The sequence below is a fragment of the Trichoderma citrinoviride genome, assembly GCF_003025115.1.
Source record: "Trichoderma citrinoviride strain TUCIM 6016 unplaced genomic scaffold BBK36scaffold_9, whole genome shotgun sequence".
Taxonomy (NCBI): domain Eukaryota; kingdom Fungi; phylum Ascomycota; class Sordariomycetes; order Hypocreales; family Hypocreaceae; genus Trichoderma; species Trichoderma citrinoviride.
In genome coordinates, this window is record NW_020194717.1 from 1647240 (window position 1) to 1669340 (window position 22101).

At 48.9% G+C, this 22101-nt stretch overlaps 8 protein-coding genes across 8 annotated transcripts; 4 read left to right on the forward strand and 4 right to left on the reverse strand.

The window, feature by feature from the left end:
- Nucleotides 1-606: 606 nt before the first annotated feature.
- Nucleotides 607-1224, reverse strand: BBK36DRAFT_5915 (hypothetical protein; the record flags this gene model as incomplete). Its single annotated transcript, XM_024898318.1, has 1 exon — nucleotides 607-1224. The coding sequence occupies one exon, from the start codon at nucleotides 1222-1224 to the stop codon at nucleotides 607-609; it is 618 nt and encodes a 205-aa protein (XP_024748793.1).
- Nucleotides 1225-1991: 767 nt separating this feature from the next.
- Nucleotides 1992-2476, reverse strand: BBK36DRAFT_1122249 (hypothetical protein; the record flags this gene model as incomplete). The annotated part of the gene is made up of 2 exons (XM_024890928.1): nucleotides 1992-2307; nucleotides 2364-2476. 2 exons carry the CDS (start codon nucleotides 2474-2476, stop codon nucleotides 1992-1994), a joined length of 429 nt encoding a protein of 142 aa, XP_024748794.1.
- Nucleotides 2477-4138: 1662 nt separating this feature from the next.
- On the forward strand, nucleotides 4139-6130 carry BBK36DRAFT_5917 (cytochrome P450; the record flags this gene model as incomplete). Its single annotated transcript, XM_024898319.1, has 7 exons — nucleotides 4139-4388; nucleotides 4449-4583; nucleotides 4648-5066; nucleotides 5132-5476; nucleotides 5540-5647; nucleotides 5709-5866; nucleotides 5941-6130. 7 exons carry the CDS (start codon nucleotides 4139-4141, stop codon nucleotides 6128-6130), a joined length of 1605 nt encoding a protein of 534 aa, XP_024748795.1.
- A 438-nt stretch (nucleotides 6131-6568) lies between these two features.
- On the reverse strand, nucleotides 6569-8691 carry BBK36DRAFT_1122457 (cytochrome P450; the record flags this gene model as incomplete). The annotated part of the gene is made up of 7 exons (XM_024890944.1): nucleotides 6569-6702; nucleotides 6796-6846; nucleotides 6901-7027; nucleotides 7113-7431; nucleotides 7488-8055; nucleotides 8234-8271; nucleotides 8408-8691. 7 exons carry the CDS (start codon nucleotides 8689-8691, stop codon nucleotides 6569-6571), a joined length of 1521 nt encoding a protein of 506 aa, XP_024748796.1.
- Nucleotides 8692-11207: 2516 nt separating this feature from the next.
- Nucleotides 11208-12248, forward strand: BBK36DRAFT_21264 (hypothetical protein; the record flags this gene model as incomplete). Its single annotated transcript, XM_024897912.1, has 3 exons — nucleotides 11208-11420; nucleotides 11479-11842; nucleotides 11905-12248. The coding sequence occupies 3 exons, from the start codon at nucleotides 11208-11210 to the stop codon at nucleotides 12246-12248; spliced, it is 921 nt and encodes a 306-aa protein (XP_024748797.1).
- A 1018-nt stretch (nucleotides 12249-13266) lies between these two features.
- BBK36DRAFT_1205558 (ankyrin) lies at nucleotides 13267-14804 on the forward strand (the record flags this gene model as incomplete). Its single annotated transcript, XM_024897362.1, has 3 exons — nucleotides 13267-13965; nucleotides 14022-14247; nucleotides 14332-14804. The coding sequence occupies 3 exons, from the start codon at nucleotides 13267-13269 to the stop codon at nucleotides 14802-14804; spliced, it is 1398 nt and encodes a 465-aa protein (XP_024748798.1).
- A 3597-nt stretch (nucleotides 14805-18401) lies between these two features.
- Nucleotides 18402-19484, reverse strand: BBK36DRAFT_1121899 (purine and uridine phosphorylase; the record flags this gene model as incomplete). Its single annotated transcript, XM_024890881.1, has 2 exons — nucleotides 18402-18807; nucleotides 18895-19484. 2 exons carry the CDS (start codon nucleotides 19482-19484, stop codon nucleotides 18402-18404), a joined length of 996 nt encoding a protein of 331 aa, XP_024748799.1.
- A 749-nt stretch (nucleotides 19485-20233) lies between these two features.
- Nucleotides 20234-21726, forward strand: BBK36DRAFT_1170207 (hypothetical protein; the record flags this gene model as incomplete). The annotated part of the gene is made up of 3 exons (XM_024895415.1): nucleotides 20234-20402; nucleotides 20468-20942; nucleotides 21009-21726. The coding sequence occupies 3 exons, from the start codon at nucleotides 20234-20236 to the stop codon at nucleotides 21724-21726; spliced, it is 1362 nt and encodes a 453-aa protein (XP_024748800.1).
- Nucleotides 21727-22101: the final 375 nt, after the last annotated feature.

Genomic DNA, 22101 nt, shown 5'->3' on the forward strand with positions numbered 1-22101 from the left:
TGATACACTCTGACAATGTTGCTGGCTCTACAGGTAAGTTTACAACATGAAGTCTCCTGCCTCACGGCCTCGTTCTTGTGTCCAACAGCCCTGAACCGCCCTGTCCTCCCTCCGTGTCCTTTGACCCTGATGATAGCCTGACCTTCCAGTCATACACTCCTCACAGACATGTCTTGTAATCAACAATTGGCCGGTTGACTGTCGTCTCTGCTTTCGAAGCCGTTGTCTATGCACTGTCACGATCGTTGAGTCACCGCCAAGTGTCATCAATTTGTCTCGAGCAGGTATTTGAAGCTGCACGGAACACTTCTCCTCAGTGTCTTGTTTGAGCGGCCTGCGCTGCCTTGAGTCCTCTCATTCTCTCGTATCGCAAGAGTTCACAGCTTCTCATTGAACTTCTTCAACCGGCATTGCTTCACACAGCTCTTCTTCTGTCCTCTACAAGAGCTCAACGTGCACAGCCCATTGATATGATTCGAAAAATTGACTCTCAGGGCGTTGCTCATGGAAATTCTGGTCCATGAATGATTGATTCCGAGGGAAATGACACCGAGGGAGCTGATTCCGAACTGGAGTCTCTGCCTCATCCCGGATTGGCCCAGATGCCTAGTCTTGCCCGCCTGGCGACGCAGCGGTAGGACCTGGTGGATTGATGCTTAAAACTGATGGGCCCAGGCACTCCGGGTCGATGCAATTCTCAGGAGGTGTGGGATACCAGCCAAGGTTGTCCGCCGTACTCGCATATATGGATGTGTTAGGCGATGTCTCTGGCTGGCTTGACTGTCTGCTCAAAGGAGGAGTGAGCATCTCGAAGCTCTCGTCGGCAAGCTTGCGCTTCTTCCCCTGGGAATGAGATTGGTCGTATTCCCTCCGCAATCTGGCCTTTGTCCTCCGCCACAGCAAACCGTCTCCAGGATTCTCTGCCAACCACTTTCGATGGGTCTTGGCCACGTAGGCCCAATCCTGCACCAGCGCAAAGTTCGAACAGAGAGCTTTCCAGAAGCATGGCTGACATGTCCGACAGGTAGACTTCTTTGTTGAGACAACTCGCGGGACACCACAATCGCTGGTGCTGGTGTTCCAGTTCAAGTCGCGGCTCCCGTCAAATGCCGGCGGCATGCCTTTATTGGCCTTGAGGAAGGGCGTACATGGCTGCACCACGAACCACCCGATGGGCCGACAGCAGCTGCTATCGCGGCAGTGGATTTCGCTTGCTTTGCACATGGTATCTGGCTGCGATTTGCTCAGTGGACTATTGATGCTTATCGACCAGTGGGAGAAGAAGCATAAGAGTAAGAACAGGGAGAAGATATTGTTGTTGGATGAGATTTCTCTTCCTTCTGGGCAGGGCCAGGGGGGGGTATTTATACTCGTGGCCCCTTGAACCTTCTTCACAATACTCGTGCCCCTTCAAACCTTCCGCACAAGTCTCCGGAGTGTTTCGGTAACATATGGGCTAAGGAGAGCCCATAAACCTAGTAGTACCATATGAAAATTACCTCAAAGTTAATTATTCCATCAAGGGAATTTGTCTAGGTACAGTGGCTATTGGAGACGGAAGCAAAACGCTTGACATGGCAAATGCTGTGAGATGAAGTTTCCGACTCAAGTCCATGCTCTGCCATGGCTTGGTTTTCTTGCTTTCATTGAGAAGCCCGTATTTGTACCTTTCTATGAGGACATATATCTTACAATAGTGCTGATTCCCCTTCCAAGGCAGGCGCTCGAGTTATTGCCCAGGGGATGCTCTCATCCTTCACATGAACTCAGGGACAGCAAAGTATAGGAACAGTCGAAAAACTGGAACATGAGCCAGTGGGTTCCCGGTTAGAAAGAGAGGACCCAGTTGGAGTAAGGAAGGGGCGAATAAAGCTACATGAACATCTCAGTCGAGAGGCTTGCAGAACCTGGAAAAGGGGGAACACCGGCCATTCAAAACTTCTCACTCACAGTCAGGGCCGTCGGAAGCAGGGCAATTTCATGAGCACCTTTCAATCTTCTTTATGCAGAAAGCTGTAATAGTCCCTTCCCTCCACAATCTGCAGCCCCTTCTCCGAAGTTCGGAGCTTGTAGATGGACATTCCGCGGATTGTGATATCCTCGCCTTCCCGGGCGCCCATCTTCGGGTTGTCCTTCTTCGAGGTAAACGTAAACCGGTATTCCCACCCTATTAAGTCGTTGATGTCTCCGAAGACGTTGAATGTCTTGACTCTCATGTTGTATACTTTGGCGTAGTAGTTCGCGCAGTGATTCAGCCAGCCTTGCTTGTTCATGCCGACGGTGGTGGGAAGCACTTTATCCGTCAGTCTCAACACCCTGTATGTCTTCTGATTTGATGAATGATGGGCTGTACTTACTGTAACAGAATAACAAGATCATCGGCGAAAAGCTCATCTAGTTTGACCGTGTCGCCGCTCCCGTGAAAAGCAATGGCTAGTTCAGCAATGAAATCCTGCGCGTTCGTGGCCTTTGACATTGTATCAACAGAAGGACCAAAGTTAAGGCTACATGTATTCTCTGATGCGTTTCTCAAGGAAGGGGATATCATCTGTTGGAGTTTCGGTAATATATCAACCTTGACAGTCCCCCAGCCTTTTTATGCATCTCGATTGCTATCACTCCGCCACCCTCGGGGAGTTAAAAAGGGGCGTATATTACCCCGAGTGAGAATCTTTCCGTCTTATGGCGGATAGATCTATGCTCTTGAGACTGCTCTGCACCACGTAGCGGGGCGCTTCAGTAAGGGAGTGGTAACCGGACACCCTAACTTGGCTATATAGCACTTCAGGCTTTTGTCTGTGGCTCCAAAAAGCCAGTTCTTACATAATGATTTCAGTAAAAAAAAACTAGAAAACTTCTACAATACTTTGAATAGTGGCACTAACAAAGGTTAATGCAGCTTTATCTGGATGCTTAGTAGCCAATGTGTGCTGTTTAGTTACATCTTGTTAAGAGCACTGGAAACTGGGAAGGATGTTTGAATATCGCTAGCCTCAAGGGCATTGCGAAAGATAACTCGGCCGATATAATCGAATCCGTGGTTGCCAACCTTGGGGACCATGCTCTCCACATAAGAACATAGATATCTGTGTGTGTTTGAATAGCATAGCAATATTCCATCAGAACTATCCTATGGAAACAATAGTGGAAAAGAAGAAGTAATGAGAATAGGGTGAGATAAATGGAAGACGAAGGGTAAAAGTCAATATCATTAGGAGAAGAAGAGACATGTCCGAGTTCGTCTCGCGCCATGTGTCTGCCATTTCAAAGGGAGTCCGTATCCGCACTCACAATCACTGGTTGATGAATACATGGAGATAAGTTTACAAGAAACTAATGACCGTTTATGAAGCCATCATACCATGACGTCAAAGAGTGTTTCTCATAAAGAGGCTGACACTGGTGATTTCTCCTTCAAGTACATGTATGCTGATAACATGTCCGAGTCACGAGTCGAGCCCAGCACTCTGTCTTTGATCGACTAGTCTAAACCGTGCTGACTGCTAGTTTGGCCTTCGTTGAAGATACATGCAGAGTTAGCGTATCATATCTGACGCGGCCAGCCTAGTTGGGTTACACCCCCTTTCAGACGCCGCGAGATCAACTCTGCATACCTTGAAGGATTGAAAGTGGGCTTGCAGGGAGGGTCCCCCGGGCGAGTAAGCCGGGTCACGCATTGATATATGACAGAATAGGAGAACAGAATTGAGCGTCGGGATGTGGGATTATAAGCGGTCTAGAGACATTTCAAGTGCCGGTGACATTGAAATACACACTTCATGTTTCTGCAACCTCGCTTGTGCCTTTTGTACGAGGCTTGAGAGCGTTATACTCGGCTTCACACCCGGCAGCCACCTCCCTGTCGAGTTAGCAGAATGCAGCAACCAGGGGTTCCAACTCCGATAATGGACATCCCCCAGCATATCATTGACTTATGAGGCAGGCTGTCCTATGCTATCTGGGAAGTAGTATCCCGAGTGTTCGGAGTATGTTGGAGCCTGCCGAGAAAACCGTTCGGGGTCTTGGCTCTTCTCCTCTGTTACATGTGATAAAGCTGCTTGAGGGCCCTTGTCCGGCTTCTTTTTTTCCCTCTGCTCATCCTCTTTTCCGAGCCCGAGTCTCGCTGGAACTGAGCACGATGGACGAGCTAAAGGCTCAGTTTGCGGAATCGAATCTGTCGGCAGTACAGAAGCTCTTGGCGTTAACCGGACTTCCTGTGCTGTACATCCTCGGCCTGACGATCTACCGTCTTTACTTCCATCCTCTTGCCAAGTTTCCTGGGCCCAAGCTGGCTGCAGCTACACGATGGTACGAGTTCTATTATGATATCATCAAGAAGCCTGGGGCCCAGTTCTTTGTGCGAGTTGGAGAAATGCACGATGAGTATGGTAAGTGAATGTCTCCGAACGTTGTCGTTGTTTGGCTTCAGTCGTCCTAAGTACTCGCAGGCCCCATTGTTAGAATCAACCCCCACGAAATCCACATCCGTGACCCTTCTTTCGTCGACACCCTCTACGCCACCAATCCAACAAAGAGAGACAAGTATCTTCCAACTTCGGAGATCGCCGGGTTGTCATCTGGAAGTAAGCAACCCATGCGAACATGACACGGCTATTCCGCCCAGTCCTCGCTAATGACTGTCTCCAGGCAATGGCACAGTTGACCACGATCTACACCGTCGTCGACGCATGGCAAACTCGCGTATGTTCTCCAAGCGAGCCGTTGCAGGCGTCCAGGAGCTTATCCGTGGTCATATCAAGGAGCTTACTCAAGTCTTTGAGAGAAAGGTCGGCTCATCTGAGCCTATTGAGCTGCAGACTACGTTCCTTGCTTACACTACGGACGTCGTCTATCACTACATGTTCAACAGGGACGCTGGCCTCCAAAAGGACTGTAGCAAAGCCCAGAGCTGGCGACACTCCATGGTGGCAGTGAGTCAGGCAATTCCCTTTTGCAGACAGTTTCCTTGGCTCAACGCCAAGCTCTTGATGTTGCCTGACTGGATCCGGGGAAGCCTTGTGGCCAAACTTCAGCCTGATATCGCTGGTCTTCTCGCTACCCACAAGGTCTGCTGAAGCTATCTTGCTCAAACGGTCCGCAGAGGTCTTGCTAACTTGGCTCTCTCGTCTAGCTTATGGGTAAAATTGCTGCTGACTACGTCGCGCACCGAAATACAGAGAAGGGTAAACGCGAATTTGAAGAAGACTTGAATAATGAGAAGCCCCTGACTATCTTCCACTCCATCGACCGCAGTACCCTGCCCCAGGAGGAAAAGACTTCGGATCGCCTCATGCAGGAAGGTCTCATTGTTCTGTTTGCTGGTAGCGACACAATTTCACGACTTCTTTCTCACACAATATATCATTTGCTGGATAACCCCGAGCTTTTGGATAAGGTCCGCAAAGAAATCCTGGACGCTGCCGGAGACTGCAAGGATTTGCCCGATGTCAAGGTTCTTGAAACACTGCCATGGCTTGTAAGTCAACAGTTTCAAACTCTACATTTTCTAACGAGCGAAACGCTGACTCCTGCTCTTTAGGCTGCTTCTGTCCGCGAATCCTTGCGTCTACGCGCCGCTGTAACATCACGATTGCCACTTGTGTCAAGAAAGGATCTGGTTTACGAGAATTGGGTTATCCCTGCCGGCGTGAGTTACCTTGCTGCATAAGCAACGAAGCGCTCATTCTTACTGACTTCCCCGACGACAGATCCCTGTTAGCATGAGCCATCCAGATATTCTTCACAATGAAGAGATATACCCTGAGGCTTCGAAGTTCAAGCCTGAGCGGTGGTTCAATGCTACGGAGCAGCAGAATAAGATGTTTATCCCCTTTGGAAGAGGATCTCGCATGTGCACTGGTATGGAGTAAGTGCCTTATGCTGGCCCTCCCACCACCTTTATTGACGAACGGGCTGCCTTCTGACTTGTTGCGCGAACAGCTTTGCGTACACTGAATTATACATGTCGTTGTCCACTCTCATTACGCGATTTGATTTGGAATTGTTTGACACTGACTGGGAACGTGATGTTGCGTATACACGGGACTGCGCCTTTGGCGAGGCTTCTAGAGGGAGCCCTGGGATACGAGTCAAGGTGCTGGCCGATAACAAGAGGTGGTTTGCGGAATAACATGTAGGCTTGATGGACATGCCAGTTATTTCAGTGGTTTCCTAAACCAAGGAATGTGTCCTTAACTCATGAAGCCCTTATTTCGACGGAACAGCTTTCAGCCGTTTACAAGGTGTACCCATGATGATAGCCAGCGCTACAAACGAAATTTTATGATACTATTAACTACTCCGCGTGGCTAACTAATACGATAGCTATGTATACCTAGGTAGACCAAGACAAGATAAGTCAAACAAACAGACATTCCACCATCACTCCTCACTCATTTATGCTAGGACTTGCCAACCTACGTGACGCTTACTAGGCCAGTCTCTCTTCAAAATACAATCTGGACATGACATGGTACCATTCTTCAACCCTCTCTCATTGTGACCTTGACCTTCAATCCCTTCAAGAAGACGAGGATACTGAACAGAGAGATGCATTAGCGTGACCAAGTCATTGAACGCAGCAAGCTCTAAAGATGAACACTGACCTGCAAACTTCAGTAATGTTTGCTTCATCGACAAGCTCAAAGTTGTAACGCATCAGGAGAGTGGAAACCAGCTTATCCATCTCGAGCCAGCTGATGTCTATGAATCTTCGTCAGCATCCTCGCTATTCCGCTGGCTTTGTGCAGAGCGTGTGTGCAGGGTTTATGTCTTGGGTAATCGCATTACGCTTACTTTTTCCAATGCATGTCCTCGTGCCGCCACCAAAAGTAAAGAAGAACCTCTCTGCGACATGGAATGTCAGTTATGTCCATGTATTGGGGCCTTTTCGATATTGACGTTGGCTTTTCTTACTCAGATGGCTAGCATTCTCTCCCAACCAGCGTTCGGGCTTGAATTCCTCGTAGTCGGAACCCCAGATTTCGGGCGCATGATGGATAACCCAGGGGTTACAACCAACAACGGTCTGTTTTCAGAAAACATTAGTATTAGATCAAATTGTCAGTAAGCCAATGTGATACAGGGGAGACGCGGTGGTTGTGATGACTTACACCTCCAGGAACGAATTTGCCGCAGATCGTCATGCCTTCCTTGGGGACCTCTCTGTCGGGGTTGGCACCGACTGGGCTAAAGACCCTCAACGCTTCGTAAATGACGGCCTGCAGATAGGGGCAAGCTTCGGCTTCCTGAAAGGTGACTGGGTTTGAGAGCTGGCCTGCCTCTTTACGCTCGTCGAGTTCGGCTCTGAGTTTTGCTAGGACACGGGGGTGCTTGAGGATGTTGAGGAAGATGCTGCGAAGGCCGATGGCTGTTGTATCAGACCCTGCAAAGACATTGCTGGTCATCATAAAGGAAATGGAGACATCATCCCTGTTTCCCAGTTAGCATATGGAATCGTCGAGGTAGGCCTGGAGGATTGAGCATACAGTTGGGGCTTGGTGCGTGCCGTCTGAAAGAGTTGTCCTACAATGTCTTTGTCGTTGCCTCCCTTGTCCCTTCGGTCTTGCACTTCAGACTTTGCAACTTCGAAGAAGTAGCCGTTCCGATCATTGGCAGCCAGGAAATTTCCAAAAACGGGCAAGATGAATTTCTGATGGAATTTGAAGACCCACGGTGCGTACATCAGCCAGCCAGTGCTGCTGAAGGTGCGCTCAATCCGGCCAAACATGCCCTCGTCGGTGCCCTGGGCGACGAATCCGAAGGGCTTAGAGAAGGAGACGGCGCCAATTACATCGAAGGCAAAGAGCTGGAACCAGTTGCCAAGGTCGATGGGTCGTGGAGAGAGAGCAAAGGCGTCGAACTTGACGAGCAAATCGTCGAGGACACGGTCAACCTGCGGCTCGAGGTGGACGACCGACTCCATCGAGTAAGGCCGTGCCACCAGCCGTCGCTGGGCCGCATGGATCTTTTCGTTGCGCTCGCCTGCTAGGTCAAAGGGTCGTGATCCTTGGAGCACTGCAAAGGAGGAGGATTTGGCAAAGGCGCCGCTGACCCCTATTTGATGTGTGAGCAAGGAGGTCACGAAGTAGGGAGTAAGGGGGTTGACAGGAGGAAGGATTTCATTTTCCCGCGTGGAAACATAGCATCTGTCGTACGAGCGGCAGAGATATAGACTGAAAATAATGTACAGAAACGGGGAGAGTGAAGGAGTAGGGAGGGCCGCCAGCCTTACTGTAAATCGTCCGAAATGCTTCAGGATCACCCACGCTCCTAGACGTATTGAAGGCAATGGTTAGCCAACATGAGCCATTCAAAACTACCACATCACACATGAAAGTACCGACTTGTAGCAAACTACAAAGTAATTTTGGGGAAATTGTAAAGGACGGCAAGATGCAAAACTCACAGCTGGTTCGGTCCGATGCGCACAACACTGCCGTATCGACGATGCAGTTCGCCCAGCTTACGATGCCACTGGCCTCGAGAGGTAATATATGCTCGCCATAACGTTGTCAACTTGGCCGCGAAAGGCCCTGGAAACGAGGCCATGGGTGAGAAATAGCATTGGTAGACGACGTAGCCAGCGAAGGCGGCAAGCAGGGCCAAGCCGGAGGCCAGAAAGGGGAAGAGAGCGTGGGACTCGGCAAAGGCGAGCCTTTCTCCATGATTGAAGAAAATCGAGTCCAACATGTCTGCTTTTGTGAGGCAGCCACGCAAAAAGAGATGGGCTGCGGAGCAAGCTGGCTAAAGTTTCTGACCGTTTGACACTGATCTGAGGGAATCGAGTCTGATCTTATGGGAATCGAGTGTGCTACAGGAGTAACCTTATATACTCGCTTTCAGTGGGACCGGAAGCAAGAATTGCGATCTCGCTGAAAAGGAGATCTTCAATGACGAGATGTAGCCACTTCTTGCTTCCCGGCTATGTTACAATTCATGCAGAATAGGCTACCTGAAGCTATCACCGTCCCACCATGAATATAGACACTGTGTATACCAACCTTATAGAGGCTATGTTTGGCCGTATCCGGCGATCTTTCTTTCATCTTTTGCTCGGTGTTTTTGGCCCTTTGTGTTTCTTCTAGAAGTCTGATTGAAACTCGAACTTTTTGCATATATATACCTGACTTTTTGGGTAGTCCGAGAGTCCATGGAGCTGTATCTCGAGGTACGTTTTTGTTTAGTCGCACGGACTTTCCCCTGTAGCACCAGTTGACGAATTACCGGCGTTCTGGTACAACAAGTGTATGTTACATACAACGATTCTGTAAGCGGTAAGTGAACAATAAAACACTGCCGGCTGATCAATCTGGAATCAGATATCTACAAATATGACTTCCGTTTGAGAAATCTCAACGTCTTAGTGGTAGAGACAATGGTGCCTCCAAGACATAATTCTCCAATATCAAACAAATAAAGCCTGGCCAATAAAACATTACGATTCTGTCTTCTCATGGCTCTATATGAAGTACACATATTATATCTGATTGTCAGATTGTATACTACGTGGATGATAACAGCACTTGCAGTCGCAGCCGAAGCTGATGAAACCAGAGCGGCAGTGAATACCGTGCTCAATCTCAAGATTCCGCGGAAGATCCGGCTACATAGGACAACTATATAGATATTTATCTTATCCCATGGAAAAAGAAGGGGGTCAAAAAGCTGATAAACTCGATCGACAAATAAAATACAAAATAATAAGCCGCGGCACGAGTCGTGTACGGGAAAAACTCTACGCAAGTCTGCCCCGTAGCCTGTGTGACTCTCTTACAAGGAAAGCCCTGAACTGTTTGAGCGTCCCGTAAAGAATATGCCCCTTATCCATTTGATCGGCATCTTTGAGCCGGGCTCGAAAAGATCGTATCATGCGGCGTAGAGAGGCTCGGGATTTATATCGATTTCCTATTTCGGCAATTCTCCTGCTTACGTTGTGTCAACCAAGATCAAGAGTCGTCAGTTACGCGTAAACTACTGGCGTAGAAAACCACCCAGAACGATCAAAATACCAATAGTTGTCGGAGTTGGTAAAGCATGCAATGCTGCAGAGATGTATATTGACCTTGTATAAGAAGCAGATTGCCACTAACGACTTGCCTACTGCAGCTCGGGGATTATGGATAAACGCACAAATGAGGGCATGCCTTCATGAGCCAAACACCATATCTCAATGCTTCAATGCTCAACGGCAGCTGTCGATTTCTGAATCTCCATCAACACACCAAAGCGTCATGCTTCGCATATCAAAAGCCGAGATATCGGTGCCCCTGCTTACATAAAAGTGCCGTCTCATGCGTATTTCCCGAGCTCGAGAGGAGGAAAGTCCGACCAAAAGGATCTGGGGATCTGCCAGCGACTTCCTCATTTTCAGGCGGCCCGTGCGCCAAAAAAGCCCCAGCTTTAGCGGGATCTCGGGCCGCCGGGATTATTGTTCTAGCGCTTCTACAGCCGCTAAGCGAGGCGCTAGAAGGGAATCAAGAAGTGACCTTCATCTAGACACTTCAGTCCATCAGCCGTTTGTGAAGGGCTTTTTCTGTGCCTTTCAACTGGCTTCAATGGTATGATGCTGATGATGCGAGTTCTCTCTTGTTGGTACTTAGTTTTGGGATCAAGACTTTGCCATGGTTACTATTAGAAGCTTCAGATTCAATGTTGAGAGACGGCAGAGATAGCCAGCCGTATTCACGATAGCTTGGCCTCTTCTGGTTCGCCTGGATAAGCACGAGTTATCACATGGGAGCCCAAGGGCCCGCCGGCGTTTCACTGGCACAGGCTTGTCCATCATATTGATGCAAATGTTTTTATATTCGACGCGTATCTCTGAAGATGCTTGTAGTCGCTAGTGAGCATGCGGCCTTGTTCTGTCCGAGAACACGTCCTTCTATGTTTGTGCAGAGATGATATTAGGCCAGGCTTCAGCAAAGGGATGCGGGCTGTATATATTCTCTTGCTTTGATAGCTGCATCTGTGATTCCCCACCCAACACGTTGATATGGCTCTTTCACCGCAGTCTGTGATTTCGGCGCCGTACAGCTTTACTCCACGGCCTTACTAGTAATAGGCTCAAATACCCATAAACTCGGCATCTTCGTGGGGAGTTCTGGCGAATCACAGCTGATTGAGCCTTTTATCTCATTTATCATCTGCACAATCTACAGCTTTTTGAACTTACAAGCTGCCTCCAATCCCAACATCTGGCGGCGAACATGGCCCCCTCGGTTAAAAGCATTCTGAGAATTTTGCATGCCGCCGGCGGGTTCATCCCCGAAGACAGCGATGCCAGCTGTTATGTCGTCGTGGAAGAGAGCAACGAACTGAGCGAACAACGCTGGGTCGAATCCCAACTTGCTAGTGAGACCTTCATCGCGTCAAATATCAGGACTAATTCGCCAGCTGTTTATTCCGTGCATGAAGATACAGTGAGCTTCAGAGGCGTCTCACAGAAATTGGCTCGAGCGGATCTGATCAGTGCTGTAGCGGTCCGTATTCTGCATCGGGGAGAATAATGCGCTCAGGCTTTTCACGCTGGTGGAAGACGAGTGGCACGAAGTTCATCTCAGCGGAAATGAAGAGATTCTAGTACATCAATCGGGCAGACTCAGTGGATGCGTTTATGGTGGTGACAGTGTGGTGTTCTTCGAGGATGTGAGAGGCTATATTCGAGGCATCCGGGTCAAGAAGGATGGACGCTGGAGGTTCCTTCGCCCTCTTTCTGCGAATTCTGTACCGGGAAGCCCTCATTTTGCCCAGGTCCAGGAAAATGTCGTTCACTTGAGCTACGTGAACTGGGATGGTTATATCCATCAGATGGGCATAAGGACTGCGCCCAATATCAACAGCGGTTTGCCCCTCCCAGCAATTTTCTGCCCCGTTACGAGCTGCTATCTTCTAACAAGCCAACAGACAACCCTCTTTCGGGTACAAATTTTACGAACAGTCGTGTCGCAAACTTCACTGTCCGCGTGCAGGATAAGATAGAGGATGGGAAACGGGACGAGGCAGGAAATGAGCCGCGTGATGAGCCGGAACTATACCTCTTCGCTCTAACTAAGAAGCAAGAGGGGGAGCCAGAGGAGCTAGTGTGTATCGATAGCAAAGGAAAGCCCATGGTAATGGGCAGAATTGTCGATGGTGTGTTTGAACCTGCGTCGGACAGAGAGAACAACAGGCCTGTTATCAAATCCGCATCGACTGCAGTGGGCAATGCCACAGGAGGAGGAAAGGGCGGGAAAGGGAAGAGGAGGTAGAGACAGCCTCTGCCCTGCTTGATCTGGTCGTCAAAGCAGATTACCCCTCATCTTTTCTCATGAAAGCCGATGCCGTGGATTGGCCAGAATAGGAGATTGCCGACAAGCGATGATTTGCGGTCATTGTAACGATATCCGTTCAAAGAGCTTGATAGGACTCAAGAATAGGAAGCAAGTTCTGGAACAGGAAGAGCAGTCCGAACGTTTGCGAGCAATCTCGAGGCACTCATGCAGATGCCCAACTCATGCGCTCAACCGGTGATTGGCTGCATCTTGTTGGCTCTTGGAGCCATGATATCCACTTTGGGCAACGAGAGTCCTCTCGGACAAGGGGCAGAAGTGCATTTCCTGGATCCGTAAGCAATTGAAAGAGCATACTGAGTATAAGTTGCTGGTCTGGTACTGGACGCTTCTTACGCCTCGTAACCGATTGCATCATGCGGCTCAAATCAGAACGACATATTGGTCAAAAACTGCGATGCGGCTGAAATGGAGAACAAGGCATTGGTCAATATTCCTGATACGGCTCGACAGACAATGCGATTATGGCCAACCATCTCACGCATCAGGTATCAGCAGCCGACACGATACCGAGCCCAGGCCGCCGGTGACGCAGTTGATCCAGGCTGTCGGCTCCGTCTATCAATCATCTGACACCGAAATCCTTTTTCTGGGCTACTGTGCAGTACCAAGACGTAGCCTCGAATACCCAAATGCCCGATATTCTACTGGCGTCTAAGGCGTCGGTGACGATCGGGCACGAACAGACTGCATTCTAGACAAGGAGCCGCACTAAAGCTCCAGCCTTGGCTGAGATTGCCGTTATCTTCCGTGATGACGAGACTTGAGACTTAGATTCCTATAGATGGTGTCGCCGTGTAGGGATGTATTAAACCAAGTTGGGCGCATATATAACGGCTTCCTCGTCATAAGGGTCGGCCTTGAGAATTATCAGGTCAATAGGCTGCTCTTCTTCCATATTCATGTCTGCTACTGCCTGGCACAATCATCTTACGTGATGTATTCCATATATGACCTCGCGTTCGATGGGCTTCTCAAGCAGAAGGATCTTATCGGCAGAGAAAAGGAAATAGACGCAGTCGACAAAGAAACTCTCTTCACCCCGCTCGGTGCGGCCGTCTTCCAGGGCAACAGAGACGCAGTCAAACTTCTTCTCGCCAATAAGGCGAATCCCGATGGCGTCCCCGAGTCCTATCCGCCGCTCTGGATCGCAGCAGCCCGAACAAAGGGGGACATTGGCAGCATTGTCGGAATGCTTCTTGCACACAAAGCTGCTGTGAACATAGCTTCGGATCTTACCAATAAGTCGACTCCTTTGCATGCCCTCGTCAAGCGGTACAGGAGTGAAGATGACCTCTATGTGATGGAAGCTCTCGTGGATGCCGGTGCTGATCCAAATGCCAAGAACGATAGGGGGGAGTCAGCCAAGTCCGTGGCCACTGCGCGAAATGACAAAAAGATATTGGCTATTTTGTCTCCCCAGGAGTGGAAGCGTAGCCACATCAAAGACCTCCTTTTGCTTGTATCACTCATCATGTTTGTATTCGCATGGGCAAACAAACAACCTCTTATGAGGACTGTTGCCGGGGTGAGTATGGCTGTGATAGGTGCTTCAGGAGCTGTCAAGAAAAGAGCTATCAAGAAAAGATTCAGGATCAGCGGTATTGGTGATCTGTTCAAAACAAAGATCCCACCGGTAAGATACCTTTTTTTGCGCTTATAGACGAGGTTATATACTAATAAACTACTTAGCATGTCCTGAAGAAGATTGAAAAGGAAAACACTGCAAGAAATTTCAAGGAAGAAATGAGCAAGTACATCAAAAAGGCCCATCTAGACCACTTCTTCAAGAAGGGAAAGGAGGACTTCCTCGATAAAGTCATCAAAAAGGCCGTTGACTTGGAAGATAAGCCGAAAAAGACTGTTCGTACTACAGACTTGATCAGTCTTGCACTCTTTCAACCTGTGCTGTACTGCGGTACGTTAATAGTTTGATCCTCATTTGAGTTATTGTTGAATTCTCGTTTCATATTACACTAACTAACTATTGTCTCCTGTATAGACGATAGCCGTTCAATGAAGAGAGACAACCGGATACAGCTGCAGGCAGACTTGAGTGAACGGATCACCAGTCTCACCACGAGGCTTGTTCCTGACGATACCGGCATCGAGTTGCGACTCATCAACTATCCAACCCAGGACTTCATGTCAAAGCCTCTTCCAGAGAAGGTCAACGATATACTCATGAATATTGTCACATACACCGGTCCAACTGAGATCGGAACGAACTGCAGGACAAAAATTCTCGAAGAGATAGTTTATCGACCGATAAGGGAGGGCAGATTTGATCGTCCGGTTCTCATTTCCATCTTGACTGATGGCTGTCCTCTGGGGCCTCCTGGAAGCAGTGAGACGCATGATACGCTGAAAACGGTTATTTTGGAGTGTGGTCAATTTCTGGAGCAGAATGGTTTTGACAGAACTGGTAAGACAATTTCGTCTACTGAAGCAATCACGTCTGACATAGCTTTATAGTTGTCCGCTTTCAAATCAGCCAGATTGGACAGGATGCAGCCGCAAAAGAGTTTATCAAGAGCCTTGCTAAAGAATCCGACTTGGAGAAGGTTTTATACTGCACTACACGTAAGGAGCCCCCCATTTCAGATGCCGCTTGCTTTCTCATTATTCGCTACCCGGCATTGGATTTTGACTGATTTGTGTGATTAGGACAACTGGATGATGAGTTCAAGGATCTCCGACACAATGAGCATCGCCTTGAACAATGGGTCAGTCACTATCTTCTTTTCTTTACCCTTCTTGAACTACTCTGGGTGCTGACATGTCGTATAGCTCCTGGAACTGTTGATGGAGCCAATTATTAAGGCTGATAAAGAGGAGTGAGTAACTGTATGACCTCTAGGCTGGAAACCCTTTCGGCCTGAATCTGGGCGGAAAGAGCAATTTGGATGGATGAATTGTTATGGAGGAATCAGCCCCATGGAAATATCTTTACTACTAGTTCGAGAGGATATTAATCATACCATGATCTAAATCGTTGCCCGACGACGAAGTAATCGTACGATATCCTTATGCCCTCTCTCTTCAGCCCAATCAATTGGCCTCACCCCCTCTTCATCCGCCTTGTGAACATCATCAATATGGCTTGCATTCAAGAGCAGATCCACAACCTTTGTCTCCCCGGACCCGATTGCGGCAAATATCGCTGTCCGTCCATCTTTGTTGCGTGCGTGGACATTAGCCCTCTTCTCTAGAAGCCACTCTACAATATCTGCGTGACCCAGAGCTGCTGCAAAGAATAACGGCGTGCGAGCTTCTCTGTCTCTGGCTTCGATATCGGCGCCTGCCTCGAGCAGCATTCTGACCATTTCGAAATGACCAAAGGCACAGGCGCTGAAGATGGGAGACTGGCCGTCGTCATTCCTGGCATTCACATCGACGCCTCTGTCAAGCAGCATCTGCATCACCGGCACGCTGCCTTGCCAACTTGCTGTGTGGAGAGGCGTGTGGTTTGTGTGATCCCTGTTGTTGACATCGGCGCCTTTGTCTAAGAGCGCTCGAATAGTTGCCTCATGTCTGTTCTCAATGGACAGAGTCAGAGCTGTTTCTCCTTCTTTTTGTTCCTGTACGTTGACATCCGCACCCGCGTCGAGAAGCAGCTTGACAATGGATTCATGTCCGTTTCTGGCGGCCCGTATCAAGGGCGTTTCCCCGTGTTGTTGATCCCTGGCGTTGATGTCCGCTTTCCCAGTCTTGATCAGCATCTCGACGACTTGCTCATCTCCGCTTTCAGCGGCTCTTGAGAGCAGCGTTCGACCCTGTTGATCGACCTCACCGATGTCGTCGTCACCATTGAGCAATCTCTGCAAAGTCATCTCTGAACGATTCTCAGCGGTATAAGGGATCATCTCGTTCTTCCCATTGCCTCCCGATTCGAGCTGTTGCTCATGCCCAAAAAGCATCCCAAATACCTTATGATGTTCCAGGCGAGTTGCAAGCAGCTTCACCTTGCCAGCCTCATCGTTCGGGTGGATAACGCCTCCTCTTTCCAGGAGAAACTGAATAATTGATTCGTGCTTGTAATAAGCGGCTAGCGACAGCGGTGTTCTCTCGAGATGATCTCTCGCATTCAGCTCGCTGCCTCTTTCGAGAAGGAGATGAACAACTTTTCCATGACCATTGCGCGCAGCCCAGATCAGTGGCGTGGCGCCCTGCTCCTTGTCTCTCACTTCAAGCGCAGCGTTTGAGTCTAGTAGCAGGTTGACAACTTCTTCGTGGCCATTTCGAGCTGCCCACGATAAGGGCGTCTGATGGTCGCTGTCGTGTGAATTGGGGCTGCATCCATATCTTTGTCTGTCCTCAAGCAGAACGGTTGTTACTCCAGTAAGACCAAAATATGCTGCCAGATGAAGTCCGTTCACGTCTCGCGGCACCTCCTGGCTGTAATTCGAGTGAGACGAGTAATGCTTCACAGCATGTTGCGCCTGTATCGATGATTCAACCTTTGCTGCATTGCTAAGGAACTGTAGAAGCTCCTTGCTGGGTTTCGCATCCTTCGGAAGATGATCCCCCCAATGGCTAGCAGCATAGTTGCAGAGTGGGAAGCTTTTCTGTCGTTCTTCGAACTCTTCATCTGTCTCGCAGAATCCGCTTTCAAAATCTGTAAACGAGAGGTAGGTAATGCAGGCTCCGAATAGAGCAGATTCAGCCTCGGGGAACCAGCTCGTCTGTACGCTGACAAGGAATTCGTATGCAGTGTAGTGCACCAATTGAATGATGCCGCTCTTCTCATCAAACGTCACCAACCCAAAACAAGCTCGGCCAATGTCATCAAGATGGGGGAGATAATCTTCCCCTATTGTGTCCATGCCTTTGTCTGTTGCCACACCGTGCTGGAGCTCGGAGGTGGTCAGTTCCCTTTTGGCAAATGTGAGCCATAAGAGGACCTTGGTAGCAAGGTCCTTGATTCTGGACTTTTGTTTCTCTATCCTTTCAAAGACGCGCTGGTATGCCTTCGTCAGCACCTCGTCGCTCCGAACCTCGGCGTCATCCTTGAAACTCCGTAGCTGGGCCCGGATTCCGTAGACGGTTGTCTCATCTCGAAGCAATTCCATATAAAGACGTGCTAGGAGAAACCTATCATGGATTCCTGTCAGTACACATACCACTTAGCCGGCTTTATCCGTCACTGGTAGCAGTCCAAAGGAAAGAATACTTACATCCCATCTGCGGCTTTGGATACCTCTGCTTTGATTTCTCCTTGTATCGTTGGATTGTACCTGATAACGTTTGTCGACGCGTCTTGCATTTCGGCTTCCAGGTACTTAGCGACGTCATCCGGCCGAGCTCGGATTTCGAGAAATGAACTTTGAGCTTCAGTAAACCATTGTTCAATCTCTGGAATGACCCTTGATGTTGCAAAAATATTGATGTTGCAGCGTTTTTGAAGCTTGAAGAGCGCACAAAGGGAATAGCGTACAAAAGGTAAATGACACTCGTCAATTGCATCGATGGCGATATAAACTTTCGAGTACACCTTTGCCACGGCTTTGATGTGTGTCAAAAGCTGCTCCTTGGATGGGCGAGTCCCTTTGGCTTTGTGTTGTACATACAGCTCTCTGGTGCTTTCTGGAAATTGAAGACATCCGTGAGCCAGTTGCCTGAGAATGCTTGCGAGTAGTTGCTCAGTTGTCAGAGGCTTTTGATTGTTGTAAATGCAATAGAGGTAGGCTATGCCGATGGTGGAGTCGCCCATAAATCGAGTCGTCAGATGGTCGACAACTACCGAGGTGATGATTGTTTTGCCGGATCCCGGCATTCCTTGACAGAGCAGAGTCCTACTGCCTCCGTCCAGCCAGTTTTGCAACTCTTCTGTTTGGAAGATCCACTGGCAAGTGCCTTTGCTGTAAGTCGCCCTATTCTTTGTATGTTGGTGGCCGTGGTTGGCGGTTGTGAGCCAGTCGAGGATCTCGCTCACTTCAATGTCCTGGATATATGACTCAACATGGTTTTCAATACGTTCCACTTTCGAATAAGTATCCTTTGCAACATCATAAACTGTATGAAGTCCGCTATTAGACGAAAGACTCTCTACTCAACGAAGACTGGAAATAGCTAACCTTGCTGTAATTTACCTGTGATATCCTTGATAGGACGCTCTTTGGAAACATCCGCCGACCGCACATGTTGAAGAAGCTCCTTTGTGAATGCCGCTGCCAAAGCTGCAGCATATTCCTGCCAGTCCTTGTTCTTCTGAGCGTCCGCATAGTCGCATATTCCCCTTATGACAATGCATGGGAAGTTGTTCATCAAACCCGCTGCTTCCATCTCAAGACATAGAACCTTGCCTCCCAGGTCCCTGTTGATCCGATCTCGCATATCACTGTTCTTGACAACTTGGTTTCCGGACGCAATCAAGCCATAGTGAATTTCCGTCTCTCTGGGTTGCTCGCCGTCATTGTCGAGATCCGACTTGGTGGGCATTCCTTTCCCTTCAGGCTCGTAGCGACCTGACAGTAGTCTGAGCAGAACAAGAAGCATCTCGTAGATGACCAGAGCGATGCTTGTCCAGAGACCATGATTTTTCCGTGGTATTTTAGGTTCCAACATAGGATCTTTGAGGCGAGGAGACCACATATATTTGTCCACCATCTTTGGGTATTTGGCTGCCATCTCCTTCATGTAGTCGGGTATACGTGTCCCATGCATCTCGTGAGCCGTTTGCAATTTCGCAATGGCCCCCAATAACACCCTGGGGGGGCGATCTAATGCACCCGTTCGCTCGAATTGATCTTTTTCTGACTTCCCGGAATCCCACTGAACAACTCCAGAGAAGGTTCCAATTGGCTTGCTAACGACAATGTCTCCAAGCCGCACCTGGGGAGGGACCCCCCCTCCAATGCCGACCATAAGGCAAAATCTTATTGATGGAAAGGTGTTGATCATCTGTGTGAGAAGGTTTGCTGCCGGATTGGTGCCGATCTCGGGAAGACAGGCTATCACAACGTTGTGATCGCGAATAGATCCCAAGATGTAAGTGTTCTGGTCGCGGTCGAGCGCCGGGAGGGGGTCATGTTCTGCATCCAGCATTGCCCGGGCTGCTGCTTGCTCTTTCGGGAGAGCGCAGATCCATCCCACACTGTAGTCCCCATGAGTGAGGGCTATTGGAGGCATTGCAATGTCATTGGCTGCTGACATTGCGACGTGGATGATGTGAGGTGATTGGTGATGGTGAGTCGAATGGCGCAGAATCTTGAAGACACTCTTGGGCCTATTGCTATTCAGGCACCTTCTGAAGGCAGTAGTTATGTTGAAGCAGCAAATAAAAGCCAAGAGATGGATTATGACAGGTCAAGAGATTCAAAAAGTGTCACAAAGAGACATGGGAATGCTTGTAAATATGTAAAGTTGGGCAGGGTTGATCCTTGAGTACCATATATGCAAGATGAACAGGGCCGCAGATATTCCAACGGCTTCTTCGTAACTTAAACCAATCAAGTTGGGCGCCGTAAAGAAAGACAGCATACTCTCACTGATAAATTAGATGCATATCGGTGTACACGCTGGCAAAAGTCGTTCATCGCTGTGTAAAGAATCCGCCTTACAAACCAGTAACACATGAAGCAGCTGCCACCACGTCTTCATGTTAAGCCTCAACTTGATCCGAATAATACGTGGCCATACATACATAACACAGCCTCAATATGCATTGGTTCAGCCACACGTCGTGTCGGTGATGAGCAAACTTTTATGCTGCATGCATACCCAAGGCTTAGGCGTCCACCCACCTTAACCTGACCACGCCTGGCCTCTCCCGTTGATGCCCAAAGCCGACACAAATTGTCGTCAGCCTCATTTAGCTTCAAGAGCCGCTTTCAAAATTCACAGCCTCAATTTTGACACTTGATGAGCAAATCGATTGACCATTTACATCATAGCGAAGCATAATGGGCCTGGAAGATGAAGAAGATGACTCTCGCCCCCAGCTTGACGATGCAAACATGGACCCTGGCCGGGATGACGATTCCACTGATGATGAAGAAGACGAAGGAACGAGGACCTCCAGCACTAAGGATCGGGACAAGTGGGTGGTGAAGCTTCAGTTCAAACAAGACGGTTCGTCATTACATACCTATGAGATATCGAACGGGATTTCACATCTAATACCTGGGTGCGAACAGGAGAGGAAAGGGAAGGAACCGGTTTCTATGTTAATATGCCACATCCGACAAATTATGTGATCTTGACTGCTGGCCATAATCTCGTCGGCGTGAAGCGAGAGGACCTAAAGATATCCTCGGAGTCTCCAGATAAACCATATCTCAAGGCATCCGCAATCTACGTCTCTGCAGCGTACGCGAAGAAAATGCAAGAAGAGGACGATTACGGCGTCATCTTGGTCCCAAAGAATCCGAATCGTCCTTATTGGGGTTTCGGGTTTGCTCTGAAGCGTGGCCACGATGATCTTCTCCACAGCTCGCTCGTCCTCTATGGTATAAAAGAGTCTGACGACGGCTATGAACAAACTATGAGTAACGGCATATGCGTTGATTGCATGCCTGATCAGCTTGAATATAAACTCGACACAAACAAAGGTTTCAGCGGGTCGCCCGTGATCATGCCGTATAAAGACCTCGATACGGCGGTTGCTATTCAGTGAGTTCATCGTCCTTACACTACATTTTACACTCCAGCCTCCAATTAGTTACCAACTCAGCACAGCAACTATGGTCACAACCTCAATGAAGCAGCCAGAGGCTCTCGGATCAATGAGAAGATGCTTAACGAGATCTGTGGTTGGCTCAACATTGGCTTCTTCTCCAAGGCCATCCAGGCTTCCATCACGAATAAAGTTCGACTGGACCAGCGCCTATATCTTATCTTCATCGAGGATAGTGACCGCGCAGTGGTAAGGCTCGGCTACGATGAGGAATCTGTCACAAAGTTTGACATTCTGCCCGCCTACGCGCCGCCGTCAAATTATGACTTTCCCAATGACTTTCGCTATACCTTCCGCCTCAGTCCGAAAACAGGCTCGCTTCCAGACGAACGATGGGTGCTCTGGAACGCCGATAGACACACCGTCAGCTTGACCAGCAAATTGAGGGGATTTTGCGCTGCTACACTTCTCGAGTATAAGGCGCCAAAACCAGGACAACCAGAGATGAGGGCCGATCAAAAGTTCTACTATATTCACCTCGAAATGACTAACCACCAAGGAGAGTCCACTGAATTGAGGGAGCTTCGGATGAGAGCCGCGGATCTTACCGCAAGGGACCTTCGTATGAAGACGTTCGAGACACCTGAGATTTTTTTTGCGAGACACAAGCGAGGAAAGTACTTGTTTGGAAAGATTCCATGTAAGCCAGGAGCTCCTAGTAAGCCTGCGTCGGAAAGGGAGGAGCTTGATTTCAACTTGTTTCGCTTTTTCTCTGGATGATTGCAGTCGTCGGAGATATGTTTAACTGTATACATTGACTAAAGCTTTCAAGCGCCGAAGCGTTCTTAGAGTAAATTTGATCGCTGCTATCGTGATAACGAAGTCAGCAACATATGTAGGTGCTGAGACTTTTGCTCGTCTCCTTGAGTTTAACGGATTATAGGGAGACTGTAATCTCGACGAAGCCCAACGCTTAAATTCGCCGAAGGAAACAGTAGAATAGGCCTTACCCGTTACCCAGTCAAAAATCTAATTGACTGGATATAGTTATTTTGTTTATTCTTCTTGGTCGAAGCTTGATTCCTGCAAATCTCCTGATAAAGGGGTCGAATTGAGGCTTCTGAGGTCGCCCTCACCTGCCGAGTCAATGAGCTC